The 23041-nt window shown below is 39.4% G+C and overlaps 1 protein-coding gene across 4 annotated transcripts in view; it reads right to left on the minus strand.

Annotated features, from left to right (window-relative positions):
- LOC142371315 (syntaxin-binding protein 4) overlaps positions 1 to 23041 on the minus strand; it is a 123160-nt gene that overhangs the window by 57125 nt on the left and 42994 nt on the right. For 3 of the 4 annotated variants that reach the window (XM_075453964.1, XM_075453966.1, XM_075453963.1), the window contains exon 2: positions 8401 to 8474. In XM_075453964.1, coding sequence (XP_075310079.1) covers positions 8401 to 8474 — 74 coding nt within the window. Of the gene's footprint in view, positions 1 to 8400; positions 8475 to 16023; positions 16164 to 23041 lie in introns of those variants that run through there. The other variant, XM_075453965.1, reaches the window with a different exon arrangement.

Below are 23041 nucleotides of genomic sequence, written 5' to 3' on the forward strand. Positions count from 1 at the left end.
GATAATCATATGAAGACATTGAAACTGAAATGCGCAGGGTTACATGCTCCCTTCAACCGACTGTTAGATAAAAGCTCAGTGATTTATTTCAGTTTATTCTGAACAGTAAGTCGTTACTGCACTGCTACCTGCATCTCTGTATTACTGTTTCACACTATTTCTACAGTCAACTCTACATAAAACCACTGCTAATTAGTGTACATAAATGAATAATAATAGGCTACAGAGGTACAGATGGGATTTTGAATATTGTTAACTCAGGGGAGTAAGGGGAAGGTCACTGGTCAGCAGTTGTCCTTTTCTTGGTATCCTGCTGACAGAAGAAGAATGGGAGGGTCAAACACGTCAGCTCTGAGGTCATTCTTTGACTTGCAGCAATTACTGGTCATCTTGGACATTTTAAAATTTCTATTTCGGTGACTGTGATTCAAAATATGGCTACATGGTAGGCATGCTAATTTATCGAATGCTTTTATTTACTATTGCTACAGCTTTGTACTTTGCTCTAAAAGAGAGACAGGACTGAAAGGCACAATAGTGCCTCCATCTCCCACACCTACGAAGTGCTTCATTAGCAGCAATGAATGTATCTTTGACTCATGTAAATTATTAAAGAAAGAAATCCTGACTATGGTGTATTCTTGGTTTCAATAACCTCCTGTACTTCTGCTCCATGTCATTCCTTCACCAATGACATAAAACAGTTCATAAGATTTTTTCAAGATCTGTGGCACTCTAAATCTACTGTTGTATAAGGTTAAATGATAGCAGAGTCTTCAATGTCTTACTATCTTATTCTCCTTTTTATTTGTATGGCATAAAATAATAATACACCATATCTGCTGATCATATATTTTGTTTACTTTAACAAATTAGCCAAAGATTTTAGCACAATGTCGGCCTGGGAATAGCAGTTTTTGCATTCAGCCATGCTATTAAATAACCCCGTAAAGTCAATCTTCTCTCTGCTTTTTCCATTTTCCATGTCTTCTCTTCTTCACCAGATTTGACCATTTATAGCCAAACAAAAGAAAATCTAACCAAGCAACAATCAAGTTAATTCATCACATGATGATACTAACATTCCTGGAATACAATACAGTGTGACGCACTGAACAGAGCACTCTTGAACCACAAAGCTTCTACATCTTGCACTTGAAGGGGATACAGTAAATTCATCCTTGAGATGAGGGCTTCTTCAGCTTAAGGCTGCAGTTAGCCTGTTACCACAGTGACAAAGTGGTAACACTAATTGGGTTTGGAGCAAAGGGGCGCAAGTTAATTATTGCCTTTTGGAAGAATGGGGTAATAGAGTCCTTCCTCCTTTTGTACTCTTCTCTAAGGAAAACAGCAACTTGGTCTTACATTTGGCCTTGAAGCAGTCGCTTCCCCCCGCCTAGCATCAGATAAGAAAAACATCATTCTAATGCAGGAGCAGCTGGAGCATATACAAAAAACAAGCCTCTCTTCATCTCCAGCTTCGCAAGTTGTTTTGTTACTCATGCATTGAATGTCAAACACTTTAAGACAAATTTATATAAAAAATAACATGCTTACTGAACTGCAATGGAACGTTTGTGGACATCTGAGGGTTGAATAACTGAATTCTTCCAGCATGTTGACCAATTAACTGTGACAGAGATGATTTTTATTCTTTTCTCCCAACACAAAGTGAGGTGTTGTAAGTTTGACTAAATTATGTATGTATTTTTTCATGATATGTCTTCTGTGTAGGTTAGTAAGAGCGTTTACTACAGCAGAGATATAATGTAAAAGGGACTAGGATTTCTATGTCATTTTACAACAAAAACAGTACTCCTGCATATGCTTAAGGTCGATGTCAATAAAATGTTCCTCTTGTGTGTGTTTCAAAGACACATTAACATTCCTGCTTTCTGTGTATTGGCTTCAAAAAACACCACCTTTCATCTTTTGGTCATGATAGCCTGGAAAGATTAAAATTTTATGGCAACTAATGAGCTGGCCTGAAATATACGAGGACTCCCCTTTTGATGCGGAGCGGGGGAGAGAGCTTAAACCAAATGGGTCCCCACTCTTATTGACAATTTGACAAGTTCTCCAAATCCACCAGTCAGTTCAGACCTTTATCCTTGACTTCAGAAGGGATTAAATATGAAATAAGAAAGGAAATAAATGATTGATATATTTTCATTTAGACACTTATCAACATTGCAGTACACCTTCCATCAGATTAGCACACTTGTGACTGTGCATGGCTTAGAAGCAACACCAAGCTCATAAACATATCATTACAGTGCCAAAGCTATTCCTCAATGGTTAATATGGACACAAAATATGCTCTTAAAAAATAGCCAATGAATGACTCAGTTGAATGCTGTGAGCTATTTCAGTTCCGTGCTTAGCTTATTTGCCATTGTCAGCCCAGCAGTTACCTGCAGTGATGAAGCACTCCCTCCATTTCCCCACCATGGCTGTCACATAATCCTCCCCATGTGTCTGCACTACAGTTCACTTCACATTACTTTTTCAGCTTCTCTGTTGTTAACATAATGAAAGCATAATAATGGGGGCTAGAGGCTCGAAACACAGCAGACCCATATTTATAATGGGACAAAAGATGCACTAATGCTTTGAGTATAAGCATTTTTTTTTAATCTGCAGTTCACCAACACAATGCTAGATAACAGATACAAGCTCTACTACTCTCCATAATATACTGTATTTAAAAACAGTCTATATCCAAGAGGAGTCTTTTCCTCCTATTATTTCTAAATCTATGAAATGATGGTAGGTTTCTAGATTTCAAAATCAAAATAACTGAGTTTTGAACATTACCAAGAGAAAAAAAACATAATATGTAGAATGATATGAAAAAAACCCACTACATATTGAGGTGCTTTTATCTTATGTAGACACACTCTGCGTTAAACAGTTCAAAGTCAGAGTAAGGCGAAAAGATTTTATGATAAATAAATAAATCGTTTGAGTTTGTTACATCATATAAATAAAAATGATCATACCATTTGCACCATGTGCGCCTCTACAAACATCTGTACGACACGTCTATGAAGTTACACTGGGACAACGTTGTCCCAAAGAACAACGTTTGACAACGTTTGACAAAGTTCGTCTTGTTGCAAAGGACGAACATTCCACCTTCTCTTCTGTTTTTGCCGCAGCCGCTTAGCTCTGAGATACATATACAGTTCTACACCCAGAGTAAATTCATTCCGCATCCGCATCAGATGTGCCAGCCTCTGCTGACGTGACACCACAGGTGGCATTGTGTATGCTTTCTTCGTATGCTTTTCTTCGTCTGGTTCTTCAGCTTGTTTCCTCAACAGTGACGCCCGCTGGTCTGGAGAGAACTGCAAATGTGACGCATACTCGGCGCAAACTGCGCTTATGAGCTGAAGGAACTGTGAAGGGGCTGGCGCTTTCGATGACGTCATTAATGGTTCTCGAGCCAGAACAGTTGCGCGGTTGCGCCGAGTAAGAATCAGGCTTTAGGGCATTAGTAGAGGTTGATGCCCCATAGGAGTCGTATTTAAAGACACGAACAAAGGCCGAATGGATTTTCAGAATTTGCTGGTTGATTGGCATGGCTTATGATCAAAGCAGTTAAAACCTTAACTGTTACAGAAGATACGTAATTGTTATGGTTTGAATTATAAGCTGTTACACATTTCTTTAAATGGTAATATGCTAAATGTAAGGTTATACATTTCTTCTGTTTTCTCTAATGCAAAAAAGAAATGGTTTAGGCTAACATCAAAGCCCAATCAAACACTAAATCCGAGGAAAAGGGAAACCTGCAGTATGATTCATATTTTCAATATTACAATTTGCCAAATACTTCAATCTTAAAATTTTTAATTTTTAATGTGGGTTTACTGTGACCAATACAGGTCAAAGTAAAGCAGCTCAGGATACAGAGTTGACTAGATGGTCACTGGTTTGATCCCCAGCTTCTATATTTCACCTATCAAAGTGTCCTTTGACACTTGAGAACAACATAATAATTTAATGCAGACAATATCTGGTCAAAAGTTTTCTTGACTCGCTCATTTTGAATGAGTAGGTGTGTCATGTTTATCGATATACAACATGTAATGCAAGAATCCAGAGTGCTTTTAAGTAGTAAATTTTACAGCTATGTGCTTTTATGTTTACATAAAAGACATCCACCCCAGCAGTATATTTCACAATTTGACTGTAAATCCATGAATATGTAGGATTTGTTTCTCCTTGCATTGACACTTCACTGACAGCATAGTGATGTGTAGGTGAAGTAAGGATAAAAACAACAGCAGCTCCTGCATTCTTAACCCAGCAGAGTTAAGTGGGTTAGAGCTTTGCCACATGACCCACTTCCTCTCCCAGACAAACACAGCGATAATGGCAAGGATACCTACTTTATAGAGAAAATCCCCTGAAAAGAAGGACTCGTGATATTTCAAAATTCATCAACAGGCTCCCCCACTCGACCCCCCCCTCCCCTATACACACATGCCCCTCAAGATATGTAGCCTAGACTATTCAAAGAACTAATTGTTCATCTCTGAATATGATTAAAATCTAAATTAACAATATCAAATCCAGACTAATAAAAAAGAAAAGTAGACTCAGAGAAGTGACAAGTATGAAAAATGGTTAATGTTTCTGTTTACACATTTTGTTCAGACTGTTTTACACCAATCCAGTCAGTGGCGGTAATGCCCCCATTTCTGTTGGTAGCCTAATCGCCTATTACATGGGAACAAAGAAGAATCAGAAGAAAGGTAGAGAAAATGGGTAAAAAGGAAGACAGAGAACAAAAACGAAATAAATCGGCGGCAACATTGTCCCAAAATATTGGTGACTTATTCAACAAAAGGACCAAAATCGGTAAGCTGCTGAGTACAGGGCTTCTATTTGTTTACAACTTAGCTGCTAGAACTAGCTGCATCTGAACGCTCACTGACCTCAGGCTACTAGTCAGTGGCTGCCTAGCTCCATTAAGCTACTATGCTAGCACCATACCTCGACAAAACACAGAAAATACCACTGTCAATTTTGTAGGAAACATAGCGAACGTAACAGTAACTAATTTCGGGATTGTTAAAAGGGTATTGTTTGGCGACTTAACGTCGGAGGGGGGGCGGGGTCGATTTGAATAAACGCTTTGCGTTGTTTATTTACCAGTGAGGCTAAAGCCCCAGTGAGTGGCAATATGCATAGGCAATTTCACTGAATAAACCTCTGAATACCACAAGGTAACTAGCCGTGACGGATTGTGTGCAATATAATGGTATTTCACCCCTAAAGTCAGAGTGATAGGAGCCATATACAAATAATATTTTCTAGATGTGGAGGTCAGCGTCTCCCCCGCCTATGCTGGTATAAGCAGCTAAAGCCACTACAACGCTGTGAATGTCGCTCTTTGAAGTGAACGACTGGAGCCTGAGCACTTTTGTTCTTTCGGTGCGTCAATGTCTCCCCCCTCCATCTCGTTATGCTTGTCTTGTGCTCTGCACGTGCCACAGAGCTGACAGTTCCCCCCGTCTGTTTTAGGCTAGTGTCTCCTGTCTTGACGCAGAGTGTTCCCTTGTGCTCGCGGCTTCAGATGTCTATAACAGAACTTATAATGTGCAGTTTCTACCTTGGTCTCTATTGGTGCCTCTCCACCTTTTCCTGAAACGGATTTTATGAGGGTTTTCCCCCCACAATAAAGCCAAATTATTTTATGCCCATTAGTTGATTTTTAAGAAATGTAAGTGACAATAACATTCAGTCACTCACTTTGCAATGATCAAGCTAGGCTGTATTTTACTGTCACTGTTGCTCCCAGTAAATAAAATACAGTATAGAGGTGTAAAAAAAAAAAGGTTAAATATGGATAGGGTATATGTGAGCCAATCAGTGTAGTTTCCCTGCACCTGATGTTTGTGTTTCAGGGGCAGATGTTTGTTGTGTGTGCTTTTGTTAAAACCGGTTTATGACAAATGCAAATATATCTGCTCGTTAAAATTACCCAAAAAAAAGAAAAAAAAAGATCCCCCCCACCACAATGCTGGCTACGGGCCTGGCCGTACCGTACCGTTCTGAACCGACCTGCATAGTGGAAACAAGGCTAAAGAGCCTGAGGTGTTGCCCTGACCTCTAAACTCTCCAGATACCAATCTGATGGGATGTGATGGCATCCGTGGGAGGCATGCCCAGTACACAAAGACCCTTCCCACAACCACAGTGCTAAAAGGATCCCTCGTTAAGGTCCTGGTACAAGACACTCCTGGACACCTTTAGATGTTCTTTGACCACACCTTGACTGGTCGGAGCTTTTTTGACAGGATAAGGAGAGCACACTCTATATTAGGCAGGTGATCATAACGTTATGGCCTTTTCTGAAAGGCCGCAGAGCCTGCAACATTATTAATCAAAAGGCACCACAAAGCAAGCAATTGCACGAAAACCAAGGAAGACTCCAAGCAGGTTAGTTGTTTGTTTTACTATAACAGTCAAAGCTGTAGAGGAGTCCAAATCAGGGTAGGGTTGCTTAAAAAACTCCAAAACTTTGGTAATCTCATCAACATCAAAACCATCGTGACAAAATGGAAAGAATACGGCACCACAACAAAAATGCCTAAAGAGGGCTGAGACTCGGCAAAAAGTGCAATAATCAGAGAGGGAACAAAGAAAGCAAAGGTAACCCTGAAGGAATGGCATTGTTTTTTTTATCATCAGGGATACCCTCCAGCAGGACAATGACCCTAAGCATATTGCTACAGCAACAACCAAGTGGTTTAAAGGGGAACTGCGGTATTTTCAACATTAAGCCTCTTTTCTGAGTCGTCTGCAATGTTTTAGAACCCCCCTCACCGCTTTTTTGATGTTTACTACTGTCTCCGGTATTTGCCTAATTTTGATTCATCTCAACCTGCTTCAGAATGGCAAGTCATATGCATGTCTTAAAAGGTCCGTAAAAGCACCATAAATGTCCGTTTTCAAAATAATCAACTCACCGGAGTGGTTACTGGTGTGCACTGGTAATCCATATCAAATTTCGTGGCGAAAAGTTGCTTCTGTCGTGTTTTATTTGACATTTTGTACTGGATGTTCGGTGAGAATGCCTCCTGGACGCCTCCCCGGTGAGGTGTTCCGGGCCCGTCCCACTGGGAGGAGGCCCCGGGGAAGACCCAGGACACGTTGGAGAGACTATGTTTCTCGGCTGGCCTGGGAACGCCTCGGGGTCCCCCCAGAAGAGCTGGAGGAAGTGGCCGGGGACAGGGACGTCTGGGTCTCTTTGCTTAAGCTGCTGCCCCCGCGACCCGATCCCCGGACCAGCGGAAGATAATGGATGGATGGATGGATGTTCGTTGATATTACTCCGCCACCGCTAAGAAAATAGTGCGAGCATGAACGAGCTGCCAAATAAAACACGACAGAAGCAACTTTTCGCAACGAAATTTGATATGGATTACCAGTGCACACCAGTAACCACTCCGGTGAGTTGATGATTTTGAAAACGGACATTTATGGTGCTTTTACGGACCTTTTAAGACATGCATATGACTTGCCATTCTGAAGCAGGTTGAGATGAATCAAAATTAGGCAAATACCGGAGACAGCAGTAAACATCAAAAAAGCGGTGAGGGGGGTTCTAAAACATTGCAGACGACTCAGAAAAGAGGCTTAATGTTGAAAATACCGGAGTTCCCCTTTAAGGGGAAATGTCTAACTGTGTTGGAATGACCTAGTCAAAGCCAACACCTCAATACAATTTAGAATATTTGGCATGACTTAAAGATTGCTGTGCAGCAGCAGAACCAATCCAACTTTAAGGAGCTGGAGTTTTATGGTAAAAACTGAGCAAAAATCCCTGTGGCCAGATGTGCCAAACTCACATGACATGTCGCTGCAGCTGGAACTGCTGGCTCTACAAAGTACTGATTTTGGAATGCACGCACCAGTTTTTGTATTAATTTTTTTTATTTCCCATCACCAATTTGAACTCTTTTTTTTTGTTCACACTTGCAAACACTGTAAATCGCCTCTTCATCAGTGTTATGTTTTCACATTCATATATTTGTCTCAGCTTGAAACCCTTAGCCAATTATAAATAGCCTTCAACTCTATGATGGACTGAACATTTTTGAATGCGTACTTTGTGCCTCAGTTAATAAATGCTAGCCCGTCGGGGAACATGAACTGTGAAATCAATTTTAAAGGAAGTAGACAGCATCGGTACTTGCTGGAACAAAAGTTCTTGCATGTTTGTTTTGAGAGAACTGAGACTAAAGAACAAGAGAAACAGTCACAAACAGTCAGGTAACAATCTGTGACCTTTCAGACAGAAGCAGCCAAGTCAATCAGTTATAGGGACAGATATAAGACTCCTGCCCCTGTTCTTGATCGGTTGAGAGAGAAAAGGGAACTTACCCAGGCCATTTTCACAGTCTGTAAACTCCATGGAATGAACAGCCCGGTCAACTCCATATGGACCCATTAGTGTCCTGTTAAAGATGGAGGAATAAAGAGGAGCAGACGGGGAGAGATAAAAGAGATGAGAAAATACTATGAAATACAGATATTATTATGTGGGCTAAATCTCCTTTCTGTGATTTCTTTCAGTTCAAACTGTAGCTGGAAAGGCTAATGGGAAGCTTCAGCAGCATTCCCAGTGGGAAACTAAACAGTTGGGCCAGTTATAAAAGAAAGAAAAGGAAAAAAGACTATCTCAACTATCATTACGTCTCTTAATCTGTTGTGCAGCCTACACCTTTTACTTTCTACACTTATTACTACTGAAGGATTGCATTAAAGTGGAGGGATGCTACCGCCTACCCGGCTTTATCCTATCCAGGGTCGCAGGAGCATTACCCAGCTGCCACTGAGTGAGAGGCAATGTATATTTGGACGGGTCATCAATCCATCACAGGGTAAATACAGAGACAAACAAGGAGGAGGAAGCCAGAGCAATCAGAGAAAATCCGTGCAGGCACAGGGGGAACATGCAACTTCTAAACAGAGGCCCCAGCAGAGATTTGGCAACAGCACTAACCACCTCACCACAGTGCCACTTCCATTTAAAGATAAATAATAGGTTAATACTGTTTAATCAATGATGCTCTGGCTCAGGAAAACGTAGAGGGCCTCAACCTAAAGTGAACTGAAATGGAAATCTTCATGTCAGCTGACAATGAGACTAAAAAACAAAACATAAAAAGCACCACACTGTTTAAATTGCAGTGAACACTAAACCTAATTTAAACCTAAATAAGGGCTACTCATAAAAACTGCCGGATAGCAAGAACTGAACTGTTGTTTCATTTATCCAGTTCCCTCCAAAATGATAAGAAGTGAGTTCATCTTGGAAAAGTAACTCCTGGGCTAAAAATCGCTCCGGCTCCGGCCCTGACTATGTAATGTCTACCTCAGACTGTGGAAGTCATAGTATGTGGTATACTGATGAATACATGGATCTACGAAAAGGAAATCTTTCAACCTTGACTCTTTATTGAGGTGCAACTCTGAAAAGGTTGTACAAATCAGATCATTCCAACATGTAAAATAAACATATTGTATGCAGGGACATGAGTTACAATTTTGTAATATTTCGAGCTGAAAAATGCACCTCTCCTTGCACCACTAAAAAGGAATATGATTGAAACCTTTTGCTCCTCTGTGTATATTTTTAACCTAAAAGCATCTTAGCACTGACTTGAAATACTTTATTCAGGAACTTTAGTTTTTGTGTGAGTATGCGGCGACAGCATTCTTCTCGGTAATGGCAGTCCTCCGTATGACAGAGTTTAACCTCTTGGAGATTGTATTCATATTACAAAATAACATTCCCAATTAAGTTTAGGTGTTTTTTTATTCGTTTAATTATATGCCCTTACCTAAACAGTCAATTCATTCAGCAGACATGTTTGTGTTGTCTGGGCAATGAGCGCCGTTTGGTTAAGGATAGATAGTGCTTTTGTTTAAATGATTGTTTTGTGTATTATTGTGGAGATGTATATTTAATCAGATTGTATATACTTCCTGAACTGTCAAAACCTTCAAGTCTCTGACAAGAATAAAGGCTGAGCAACCCTGTAGTCACTACAAGTGGATTACAAAAAAATGCTACTTCATTACCAACAAGGTTTCAGAGCAATAAAGTAATATAACACAACCTCATTAGAGAAGCAATCAGTGCTAAATTAACAGAAGCAAACAAAACGTGCTACAACCTACATTATGTAGAAAATCCAAGATATACCTTACTAATTCCTGATAGTAGGTGGAAGGGTTTCAAATGACAAGTTAATTGCTCACAAATATGTGAAAAATGTATTTATTCTTAATATCAGCATGTTCAAATAACCAATAACCATACCAAGCTTCTTTTTTTTACCCACAAGGAAACGAACTTCGACAATTATTTGCCAAATCGTTTAATGCCAATCCAAATAACAATATTCAGCCAAAGACTAGCAATTTATCTCACCTCTAATTACTCTGGTTTCAATGTTCTTTCTTTCTTTTCTTTTTTTTTTTTAAATTGATCTTCTAGCCTGTCATAACTACAGTGGTGAAAAGGCTAAGCGTTTGCATATGGTCCATGGTCTGGAGTAACTTTGTGAATATGATCCCTAAAAGGTCAAATTTTAGATACCAACAATATAAAATGATTTGTAGGCCTATATAATGAGGACCATCTAAATAAAAACTGTGAGCAGGACAAAGTCTTGATTTTCTTTATGCATCAGCAATGAATATTAACACTTTCCAACTAAATGAATTAGAAGTAAAAGGAAGGGATTCCTTCTTGGGAAAAAAATCAAGTTTCTATTTTTTTTTTAAATGAATGCTTCTTTTTTTCAGATAGAAAATAATTTAATATTGTCTAGCTGGTTATTATATAACTTTCATTAACAACTTTGGGGTTCCAAATCATCCTAATGCTTTCATGAAAGTTAAGTACAAAATTCAACTCAATCTACTTAAAAACAGGTGGATAAAGAGGCTTAAAATAATTACAAAACATGATTCAACTTGACTCAGATAATGAAATAAAAACAAAAAAAAAGCATTCAAAGAGGCGTTCTGGGATTTTGCAAGGTGTCATGAACTTGATTAATCTTTCCAGGATGTTTCAACCAAGAAAATCAATTTAATGAACCGAAAGTGCGAGTTGATTTTTCCATTAGTGCATTAGCAACACTTTAGTGGAAAATTCATCAGATTATTGCACTCATTTTGTGAATTTTGAGCAAAGTCTAGTTCCAGATTAATATTTCAGATGCACCTGATTTACCGGAATCAAACTGACATCCTGTCAGTGAAACAATCAGGCTGAGTAAGACACTCCCTCAAATTAAAACATGTACATTAAGCAAGTGAGTCAGCAGCATGTTATTCTTAGCATCTAAAAAGTCTGAGGCTTTATCGATATGAGGACAGATAATCTGTAATACACTGTGTTACCTTGCTAAGGTTAATACACATTGTTCAGGTGGTAGTTAGAGGACACACTCGAAAAATGACTTTTTATAGAATGAATGTTAATGGCTTCCAATGACACTGGTTCAGTATATTTTAATGATATGAAAGAACACAAAAAGACTCGATTGGCCTGTGAAATGTATAGGGATATACTGTCGGCTCAGATTCAGCCAAATGCAGCAAAGGTGATTTGACACGTCACAGCACATATGATCAAAGACCCGAAACGTTCAGTGAAATCAACCAAGGAGCTTTTGATGAAACAATATTAAGAAGCATTTCATTTTCTGAACACAAAACTAAAGACAGAAAGACCAGTTACCAAAGAACAATAGAGGACATCTGCGGTAAAGGCTCGGCAAAACACCAAAAAGGAGGAAGCCAATACTTGGTGGTGCCCGTGGGTTCCAGACTTCAATCACTCCTTGTCTACAGTTCTCTTGCAGAGCAGTTGGATTCTTAGATTTGAGATTTGGGAGATTATGATCATAAGAAAATTCATCTTGCTCCAAAATGTGGGTGAAACACAAAATGTCACTGAGCTATTCACACATCCACATACAAAATTTCAGACCAGTCAGCTTCCTAAACTAATAAGGAGTTTAGGTGTGACAGGACTCAACACATGCATCTCATATTCACCGACGAGCACTGTGTGGTTCCACTTGGTTCATCCGATTGATTGAGGCTGGTTTATGACTTTGATAGGCAGGTGCTAATTCAGTCGAGTATTTTTTTAAGTGCCTTCCCTTTTCCAAATGGTTTCAGCTGAGAACATCCAGATTAATCTGGGAGTAGAATTACGTAGTAGAAGTCAACACTGTCTTAATGGTTAAACCAATTTGAACCTCTGAAAATAGAGGTTCTAGTTGCCCGGCCGGTGTCAATGCCAACACATCAATTACTATTGCTATGTTAGGACCCCACTGAGCTTCAATGTCACAGAGAAGAACAGCCTTTCCTGTCCTCTCTCAAGTTCAGGGTGTGAGTGTTGCAAACAAGTGTATTTAAAGCAAAAACATTATCTTACATTTTTTTTAAATACATTTTGTATCTAAAGGGCAAAACAGTAAAAAATAATAAAACAGTGTCTCACGGAACACATAAGTGATACAAACGCAGTCTTGAAGACAAAAAAAGGTGAATAAACAACAGTCAGACACTACCAAGTCTAACAAAAAAAGCTATTCTTTAAGATTTAGGAAGGCAAAATGTTTTTACATATATTAAAGAGCTGTAATTCCTAAACCTTTCCCAATATTTGGATTTAAATACTGTCAAGTTAAAACTGAGCCTGCTCATACAACTCATCAATTATGTAAGTGTAAATTGAATAGGTTTTGATAAACAGCTACAGCAAGAAGGTATTTTGTACCAAGTCCAAATATATCAAGAACCAACTATGAATATTCAGAATATAGTCTTGTGTGTCACGATTTGATGAAAGCGTGGACACAGAAATGGGTAAAGTAGATAGTATTCCGAAAGGTCTCTTTATTGAGGACTTGCACTCAAAAACATCACCTGCAGAGCGGACTGAAGCAGGTAGGCAACAAACTCACAGGTGAGCTCAGGCACAGGACACAGGTAATCCAAATAAACACGTAAGAATAAATCCAAAACGTAATCCAAAAAACACAAGACAATGGTTTAACCATGAATACCAGAATAACCACTGATAACGCTAACTATCTGGCAAAGAAATGGGGAAGCAAACCAAGTATTTCTACACGGAAGATAATCAAGAGACAATAAACTGGTGTGTCAGGGCAGCATGGCACCCCCTCCTCCTGCTGATGCAAAACCAGGAAAAGAAAACAAACATTAAGCAGGCCCTGGAGTCGCAGCTGTGGCTGTGACATTGTGTATCATTGTGAAGTAGATGCAACTTTAAGAAAGACAAATGGTTATCTTCGGCCAAAAGAGAGGATCTACATCCACACCCAGAACTCCTTTTGGAGCCATTTGTAATTGCTTTGGTTTATCAGGATGATTTGGCACCAGATTTGTAAAGACATAGAAGATCAGAGATTTAGCCCTTCATTTCTTTTCTTAAAACTTTGTGTTTACGAAACTGGATTTGTCCTTCAGTTACAGTAACAAGATGTAGTGGGATTTAATTATACAACAGGTGCCCAATACTTTGACATGGCCAAGAATGCTGTTCAGTGACACAACTGCCTCAGTGTACTGTGCACTTTTAGTTGCATGCTTTGAGAGAAAACACATGTATTCAATATTAATTCAGAAGTTACACAGACTCCAAAAAAAAATATATATAGATACATATAGGAAAGCCATTAACATCAGCTCAAATTAAGGGCATTGGGTTGGCACTGCATGTTCATTCAGTAGAAGGAAATCTGAATACTCCAATGGTCACAGGAAACAGATGCAGAGCAAGAACAGAGCCGATGTAAAGATGTTGTGGAACCAGTCTGGACCTTTAGCCAGTGTTCAATAGCCTGGGCGAAAGCCGACTGTTGACTCCGTCAAACAGTCTGGAAAAACCCAATAGGAATCTGTTTCCATGGAGGGTGGGACCTTACTCAGCAACTTAAATTCATTGGAGTTCCCTTAACCAATCAGTAATGTTTAGAAAGGACGTAGGTTATGCGCCGAGGTTCTTACTCTCGCGAGGCTCTAGCTCGCGAATCACGCTTCCCACATCCGCTTTCATTATTGAGAATGAGGAGTCACGTGACTCCGGTCGGCCGGTCGGCCATGTTGGCAGAAGAATCTATTGGTTGCCAGGGGCAACGCCATTAACTTAACGGATATCTTAACGGATATCTTCCCGCATTTGTCATTTCGGCAGGGCAGAGACTAATACAAAAGAAAGAAAGAAAGCAAAGCAATGCAGAGAGATAAGGCGAAAGAAAAGGGACCTTACAGGGACAAGCTTATTACAAGCGCAAAGCAGCGGTATTTGGAGAAACTGTCCAGCATCCAAAATATTGATCCTTACGAGCTCCCTGCAGCAGGTCAGACACCTGCTCTCCCTGATGCTGCATCCATTTAGGAAACCTAAAATAACGTATTTCGTTGTTCCTATGTTTCCCAAACTTATTGTGTGAGGTACTGGAACAGTTCTTCACACAGCATTGATTTCCAGGCATGTTCTTGCAATTCCGTACTGTTTACACTTACTGATTTAAAAACACACGCGTACAATGTAAACGAACGGAGAGAACGGCGTTTTCTCGCTAGCATTCTGCCAACATGGCGGATAGGGGCGGGGCTCTATGACGACAACTCCTCATTCTCAATACCGGTACCATTTGATAAATCAAACTTTTCCCAAAGCCAGTTGGAAGGAGAGCTACGACATCCTTGCCACTAACAAAATTGACGAGGCATTCCTCTTGCTCTCGTTTTAATTGTGTAATGATCTCCAGAGTTGAGACAACTTCATGGACAGCTTCTAGCGTTCTTCCGTCCCCATGTTTATTTCCGCTGCGGTTGAACTACAATTATATGGACTACAATGGACTCCGCGCGTGAGTTCTGCGGCACCACTCGCAACTGTTTGCTGATTGGCGAAACACTGAGCGAACCGAGGTAGGGGGATTTGGCCAGACTATGTGCGGAGCCAAAATCTTTGGGCGGAAGTACGTAGGATGGCGTCGCCAGGCTAAGTGTTCAACACTCCAACACAAAACTGTCTAACATGGGTAAAACATCCATCATGCATCACAGACCCGTGTTACAAGTACGTCTGCGGTCTAAAAATGCTATTTAGGCTTTTAGGGACTCAAAGGAGCTTTGAAATATTTCTGCTGGTAGACTAAAACTGATTCAAATAATGCATTCAACAATACAATAAATTGTCGCAGCACTGAAATGTTTAAATATTAGAATTTGCTATGAGAGAATACAGATCATCGATTAAAAAGTGCTTGACAGTCAAACTACCTCTCGGCATAGAAGATTAGGAGCTTTTTTTTTTTGCATTGGAATATAAAGCTGACAGTAACGGAACGCGTGATGTTATGAAGGTTCATCATCAGTAAGTGCTAATAGGGGTTCATTTGTACAATAGTACCTATAAACTGAAAAAGTGCGCGTAAAGATTGACTCTGTAGGGTATGTTACAGGGTAAAAGCGCGCATCTCGTGGCATGGAATGGCGGTTATTCCGCAGACGCATCAAATCTACGCAGCTCGTGATACACAGCCCACGAGCGCTACAGACAACAGATGGAGACACTAACCCCTTCAGTGCGATGGCTGCAAAAATAACACCACCAACAACCAACCGTTTTACAGGTCTGTTGCTGGTGTTCCTCCTCACACGTACAGCGGATAACTTTCAAAAAGCAGCAAAAAAAACCGCTACAGCATGTGCACGAGTTTAAATAATTAGTTTAACTGCTCGATAAGCTATCGTCTTAAAATGCCCCCCTTCTATCAACGACAAACTTCAGTCTGCAACTTTCTGAGGTCTCACTTTGTTTTTTCTATGAACAGCTGCCGTGTCCCTTTTAATTGCACCCCCAAACACTGAGCAGCGGCTGAAGAGGACACCCCGCACCGCCGAACACCTTTACGCAACAACCCGTCTCCTTACCTGCTAATAATGACAGCTCCTTTATACATGACCGAAAAGGTTGGCATTTTCTCATGGAGCCCGTTTTTTTGGTGAAACGCTCGCTCTCTCCCAGCTCTTAACCATCAGCCAGCAGCGACATGATGCTCTGTCTGCGCAGGCAGCCTGCAATTCCAGAGAGACACACTGTTCGCTCCAAACATCTCCACCTTGTCCCACACGTTAAATCTCTTACATAACTAAAGTCGCCGAAAACATTTTTTTTTCTTTTAAAAAAGGGGTGGAAGTGATTTTGGTGATTTCTCGCTGGAAACAAGTGTTAAATGTGGATTCAGCCAAAAAATGTCCACTTTACAAAACCGGTTATAATAATTAGTTTGCCTCTGTTAGAGTTAGTGAATGTATTACTGTATGAACATTAAATCTAACTTGATTTGATACTGAATTTTACATATACAGTTTGAAGTGATGGCACGAAGTCATAAAGATACATGTTTTCTTTTGTTTTTAAAAGGCTTACAAAAGAAATATACTGTCCTTTACCACCTGCTTGTTGACCTGTGGGCGGCTGAAAACAGAGCAGGATGAGCTTAGACGCCCTTAAACATAATAATGTGTAAGTGCCTCCATCTCCATTTTGAAACTACACAATAATCCGCAGCTGTCGACATCCATTACTCAGTGTTATCATTTTCATTCAGCCACTGAACATCTGTGTTTTGTTGTTACCTGTTTAAGGTGAAGCTAGAAAACAGATTTTCATTATCATTCTTATTTTTATTTTTCAATGAGAGAATAAATGCCATGAAAAGAAAAAGAAAATTTCCCCATAACACCATTTTCACTAAGTTTTGCATTAACACGTCCGCTTTAAATGGCCTTCTTCCATTTGCTGGGGTTTTCAAAATCCATTTTTAACAATTTCATGCAACATGCTTCAGGCCACAAAGTAAAACAAATAAACAAAACTATTGGTGATTACACACAAAGACACGAAACAGGGGGGAGGGGAATTATATGTGTTTACAGTTATGCCAAAATGGATGGGAGCCATTTACTAAAACAGCTCAAAATTCCAGCAACAGGGTATTCCAAAAAAGTACTGATCAAATAAACACACTCAGCGGGGTTACATGGCACTGTAAAGAATCAGATTAATGGCTAAATCACAATAAGACTGAGTTAATAAGTTCATGTATACACCTTAGTCTGGGTAATATTGAATCGGATCGGGTTACTCGCAGTCGGATTAAGACCCCAAGATAACTTGGTTGAAAGTCACACTAAACCTGCTTGTAGACGATGAAGCACGTGGTGAATTGGACTTTGCGTTCTGCGCATGCTCAAGATTTTTTGTCGCCGCCGTCGGAAAGAAACAAAACAACGCAATGAAGAACGTGCATCGCGTTTGTGCAATAAGCAGCTCATCACAAACCAAATGTAGAGGGATGTAGCTTCATCATGGTATGTCCCATTGCACTGCTATCATTGTAAAATCTGAATATACTGTGTTTCAGAGGGTACTGTGGCTGTTGGCCACAAACGTGTTCACGATAACAAAAAAAGTAAATGTGGGGGACTCGAAAAATTAAAGCAATAAAATTCTGGCTTGAATGTACCTTACTTGCATCTTCAGTCCTCAAAACAAATATCAGCATACAACTCAACATATATCTCTGTGTCTGTGTTGAGTCTAATTCATTCATTATTGATGTCAAGCTTAACACGTTTGAATATTTGCTAGAACACCATCTTAGCTCAGTGTAGCCTCTAAGTCCTTGGCATGTAGGTAAGTATGTTCAGCCTAACTGAAGATGAAAGAGATAAAAGCATACCTGGCAAACCCGAGAGGCACTTTCAATCTTTGGAACATGTCGCTGATTTTGAGGGAAAGGCTGGATGTCACCCTCTTGTTGTCAACATTGGTTTAGCATATTCCCTGTCATGGTGCACTACAGCTGCCCAGCAGGTCCAAAGGGCGCCAATTGATGAAGAGACAACAAGCTTATTGCAAAAGGATAATACACTCAAATCCATATGGCATGCCGACATGCTAAATATAGGCTTTCGTAAGAGGGCTACTCAAATATTCCAAACGGTGAGCAGAGATTATGCTACCTTTTACACACCTATAAACACAAAATATTAGACTTTTAAGCAATATTTAAACTTACTTTGTTTCATTTGCTCTTTCTTTTTTAAACTGGTTTCGTAGTTTGCTTTGGCTTCAAGAACTAACAGCTGTTACATCCCTCAGCCCCCACCCCTGATACACAGTAGGTCAAATCTTCTTAATGCATGCTTTTAAAGCATGTATTGTTGTTGAAGAACCATTAAAGCCAAGAATTAAGTCACCATAGGATGTTGCTGGTAAACTGACAAAGAGTCACGTGCAATAGAAATGTAGTACAATCAAGATTAGTCATTATTCTGGAAATGAAACAAAAAATGTAAGCTTTATGAAAGTAACTGCACAGTGAGAGATATTCCCTTATGGGGGCATCTCTAACACGGAGAGCATTTGTATAACACAACCGTTGGGACATCTGTTAATCAAAGAAATTAGTGTGGCTTTGCAGGCTTCTGAACTAAAGTAAAATTATTCCCTTGATCTTACTTCAGATGTTGAAGACATGGAGTTTCCCCCTAAAAAGAGAACATCAGGTGTCAAAACTTGCCTCTTGTGAAAACTTACCCCGATATGTGGCTTATATAAACCAAATTTCTTTATTGCTGTAGAATTGCAAATTCTGCTCCCCACAAAATGAATGACAATATAGTTTTGTCTGAATGAGCAGCTGACTAATTGCTGTTAACAATAAATATAAAATATGACTATGATGTTTTTTGCTGCTTCTCCTGCCCTCAAGTGGTCAAAACTTCAATTGCTGTCACTTTAATTTTCACACTGTTTTCTGTCATTCAAATTATAGTTGTTTATAACTATTACGTTTTCATTTATTCAAAAGTTTGATAACGTTAGGTTATATATTTCCGAATCATATTTGGTTAAATCTTGGTTAAGATCTCAACATTTTTCTGTTAAGTTTAAATACTGAGTCTCTGACAATTTTCATTTTAACTAACAGAAATACATTTTCATAGAGATAGAGGAGCTACTGAACAAGCACCATAAAGACCAATGATTTGACGATCTAATGATCTAAAGCCATGGTCTCTGATGTTTGTCCAGTTACTGAGATTAGGAGAAGCTGGACAGTATTCAGCCCTTTATCTAATCAAGAGATCTTGCACTGACTCCAGAGACAGACTTTGGGTACATAGATGTGAGTTTAGCTAAGACTTGACTTCTTCGATGGCCAACTTCTTGTCACAGCTGTTATCTCATTTGGTAATGTTGGCCAGTTGGGCCAACAGAGAAGTGATTTAGGCCACTAAGTGCAAAAGTCTTTATGTGTACTTTAAAAAGGACATTATTTGTGAAAATGGGATGACCGTGTTCCAAAGACCACATTACTATGTTTAATTCCAGCAAGGGTAATAACGTACTGTTGGTTATTACCGACCACATCTAAAGGTATTACGTAATTTAACATGACTGAGATGTCATGCATGTGTGTATATATGTGTAGATTGACTGATTTTACAACCCAATTTCATCATCTTGGGGATGTAACACCTACACACCAGCATGTCATTCATTTTGTGATATAATCGCACCAGGACAGAAAGAATGATGGTAAACAACTGACTCCCACAGCAGCTCATTGACACCCACATAAAGCTTGATAACTTGCTGTAAATCACTCTATAGGTGCAGGAACTCATTTACTCCCTGCAGGTTTAAAAGCCACATGCTTCAGGGAGGTTGGAAGGCTTAGGTCAATACCAGTAATGCTGTTATTACCAAAGTTATATTCTCCAGTTACCAATTATCAAATATTTTCCACAATTTTGGTTTATGGTAGACATAAGACAAGTGAGACATAGACAAGACCACCAGACTGAAAAGAGAGCGCATTTGATTCACACAAAGAAAATGGAGCATGATGCTCTCCAATAGAACGAAGTGTTTAATTTATGCAACACAGGGTCATTAATTTAGAGCTGCACATGTCTATCCATCTAGAACCTCATGGACAGAAAGATGATAAAATATGCTTTACAAGGACCCTTACAATTACACGAACCAGCAAAATAGAGTTTGGCATAATAACACTATTCGTATGATGTGTATTGTTTGGTATGAAGTTTGGACTATAAAGTCTCGACTTACAAGTCCTAGTTTTAAAGTAGATACAAAGCACTGTTGAAAACTCGCTAAAGTAAATACTATCTAGAAGTTTTAGATATTTAGTTTGCTCAGTTTAGTTAAAGGGGAAGTTCGGTTTTTTATTTATTTATTCATTTATCTCTGGCATAAAATACGTTCATCTACTCATTGATAACATTTTGTGAAAGTCAGCGTCCTTTGGACGATATTTAGATCACTACAGATTCGCGTACATCCATATATAACGGGAGTGAACGAGGCATAGAAAATACAGCCTCTTAATAAGGCATTATCTTTATTTATTTCACCAATACTTAAAGACGAATGAATTAATGAATGCGTACTATTGCACTGTTAGTTCAGAGCTGCCGTGTTGTTGTTATTAGGTGCGTTCTACACCCGGGTCACTTGGGACAAAGTCATCGAAGCACAGCTTATTTACTCCATGCTCTGTGACGGTTGGCTATCTTCACACAGTCGGCTATCTTTGTTGCAGTTTACCAGCAGTAACACTAATTGCACCATTGTAGTTTATTGTAAGGCAGGCATAACTTTAAATTAAGCAGTTTGCAATAGAAGGAGCTGTGTTGGTGGCTTATACTCCTGTCTTGTGCACAAAGAGTAAAGCTGTGTTTGATAGTTTGGTTGTTACATAAATGATCATAATTACCTGATGCCATGCTGATCTGTACAATCACTATTAAAACCCCAGAGTCTTGAAACTGAACTTACTGTTGTCCAAGTGGAACAACATCACTTCATTGTTTAATATTGTTAAGATGGCCCGTAGCGGCTGGATAAAACAGGAGGCTTGAGGCAGAGATTTGGTGCAAATCAACCAGGTGTTTATTCTCCCACAACCACCAAATAGCATCATGACACACATAGACAGACCTTTGTCTCTCAGGGAGCCCAGGTCATAGTAGCCCCACTGGTATTAACTGACCGCCTTTTATAGACTACCAACAATTCCTCTACCATCTAAGTCTAAATCCCATAAACCCCTACAAAATCTACAAAACTAGCAGTGTTGGTCAAGTTACTTTTAAAAAGTAATTAGTTACAGTTACTAGTTACTGCTCCCAAAAAGTAATTGAGTTAGTAACTCAGTTACTACATTGTAAAAGTAATTAGTTACTCAGCAAAGTAACTGTGCCGTTATTTTTTATGTTCTATAACGCTGTTACGTTCTATAACATCTTTAACATCAAATATGTTTATATTAACTGATTGAAAAATAAAAACACTATATAGTAATTTAGAACATTCGGTATTTATTTGAACTCAATAGATTGCAGCCTGCCATATGATGCATAGAAATAAAAACATAAATATTGAATATAAAATTCAAGTGCAAAATTAAGACACACAAATGTAAACTTGGGTAAAAAGAACCAAAGGAAAATCTGGCCATTAAGTCGTGCAATTCTCTGTAACTGTATTTTAGGCCTACTGCACAATAAACAGAACACTATCCTACTCACTGGTCACCTGTTTCTGACCCGAAAAATCGAGTGTTGTGTTTTCGAGTGGCTCCGTCTCCTTCGCTGGGGCTCACACCAGCTGCATTTGGGCTTGGGGTTGGGTTAGAAGCTGCAGAAGCAACACACTGTTGATGTAAGGTGCTTCATTAGATTTGAGTTACTTGAGGCAGACGTGGAGAAAGTTTTTTTCCCTGGGCATAGCGTGCATGTTACATACACATTCTTGCCTTTTATCTCCACGAGTGAGAAGTAGTGCCGGTACTTCCAGTTAGAGAACGCTACCTTTGAACTTCCCTGGCTCGTCGCCATTGTCGCTGTCTTGTGTGTGTTTAGTAGTAGTAGTCAGCGCGTGCAGTGAGACAGCGTGAGCAGGTTATCCGCCCACCCAGTCAATCATCATCACATTTGCAACGGTGTCATCATCCCCACCCCTGCTCTCTCCAGGCAGCATGCTGCTGATGTGTAGCCTAAAGCCTACAACCAAATTGTAGTAACGCGCCACTTTATAGTCTCAGTAACGATAACGGCGTTGTAACGATGGGAAAAGTAATTAATTAGATTACTCCGTTACTGGAAAAATAACGCCGTTATACTTAAACACTGTTACTCCCAACACTGAAAACTAGTAACATACACACAAATCAACTTAACCAATAACTCAGATAAACAGAACACTACTAAAAACTATTTTAGATAACAGCCAAGTCCAGTACATCATATTGGTGATGTACTGGTGTATTTGATTGAGGCATGGTTTCTTCCGGAACCTTAAAATGGTGTTCAGGCACCTGGGGACTCTTTTAGCCTGAACACTGGAAAAGGAAACGTAAGAGGTAAGAAACTTGCACATTACACATTCAGGATTCCATCTTTCAGTTTCAGAGATTGCATCATTAAAAGTAATTGTTATTGGCTTAGCCAGACCTTACATCTATGTGCTTCTTCCACAGGACAGGCCTTCAGTACCAGCTGAAAGGCAGCTATCCAAGCACATCAATTCCTAAACATCAATAAAACACCTCAATCTCTGTTTATTCAATCATTTCATGCATCACATTACAACATTAAAAAGTGCATTTCATTTAATGTAAAGTGCTTCTGATGAAAGTAATGAAGATCTTCATTACAAATACAGTATTAAGACCTGTGACTTGTATTTTAGAGGAAACTCTATGTAGAACTGCAGTTGCACACAGGTCAGTTTGTAGTTCCTTTCATCCTGCTGACAGCTTTTTATAAGGTTGTGACTCACAAGCTTGACATCTAGAAATAGCAAGCACAGAAACTCTTGGTCCCTCGTGAAGACAGATAAAAGTCTAAC

This window comes from Odontesthes bonariensis, chromosome 21, assembly GCF_027942865.1.
Source record: "Odontesthes bonariensis isolate fOdoBon6 chromosome 21, fOdoBon6.hap1, whole genome shotgun sequence".
NCBI classification, from domain to species: Eukaryota; Metazoa; Chordata; class Actinopteri; order Atheriniformes; family Atherinopsidae; genus Odontesthes; species Odontesthes bonariensis.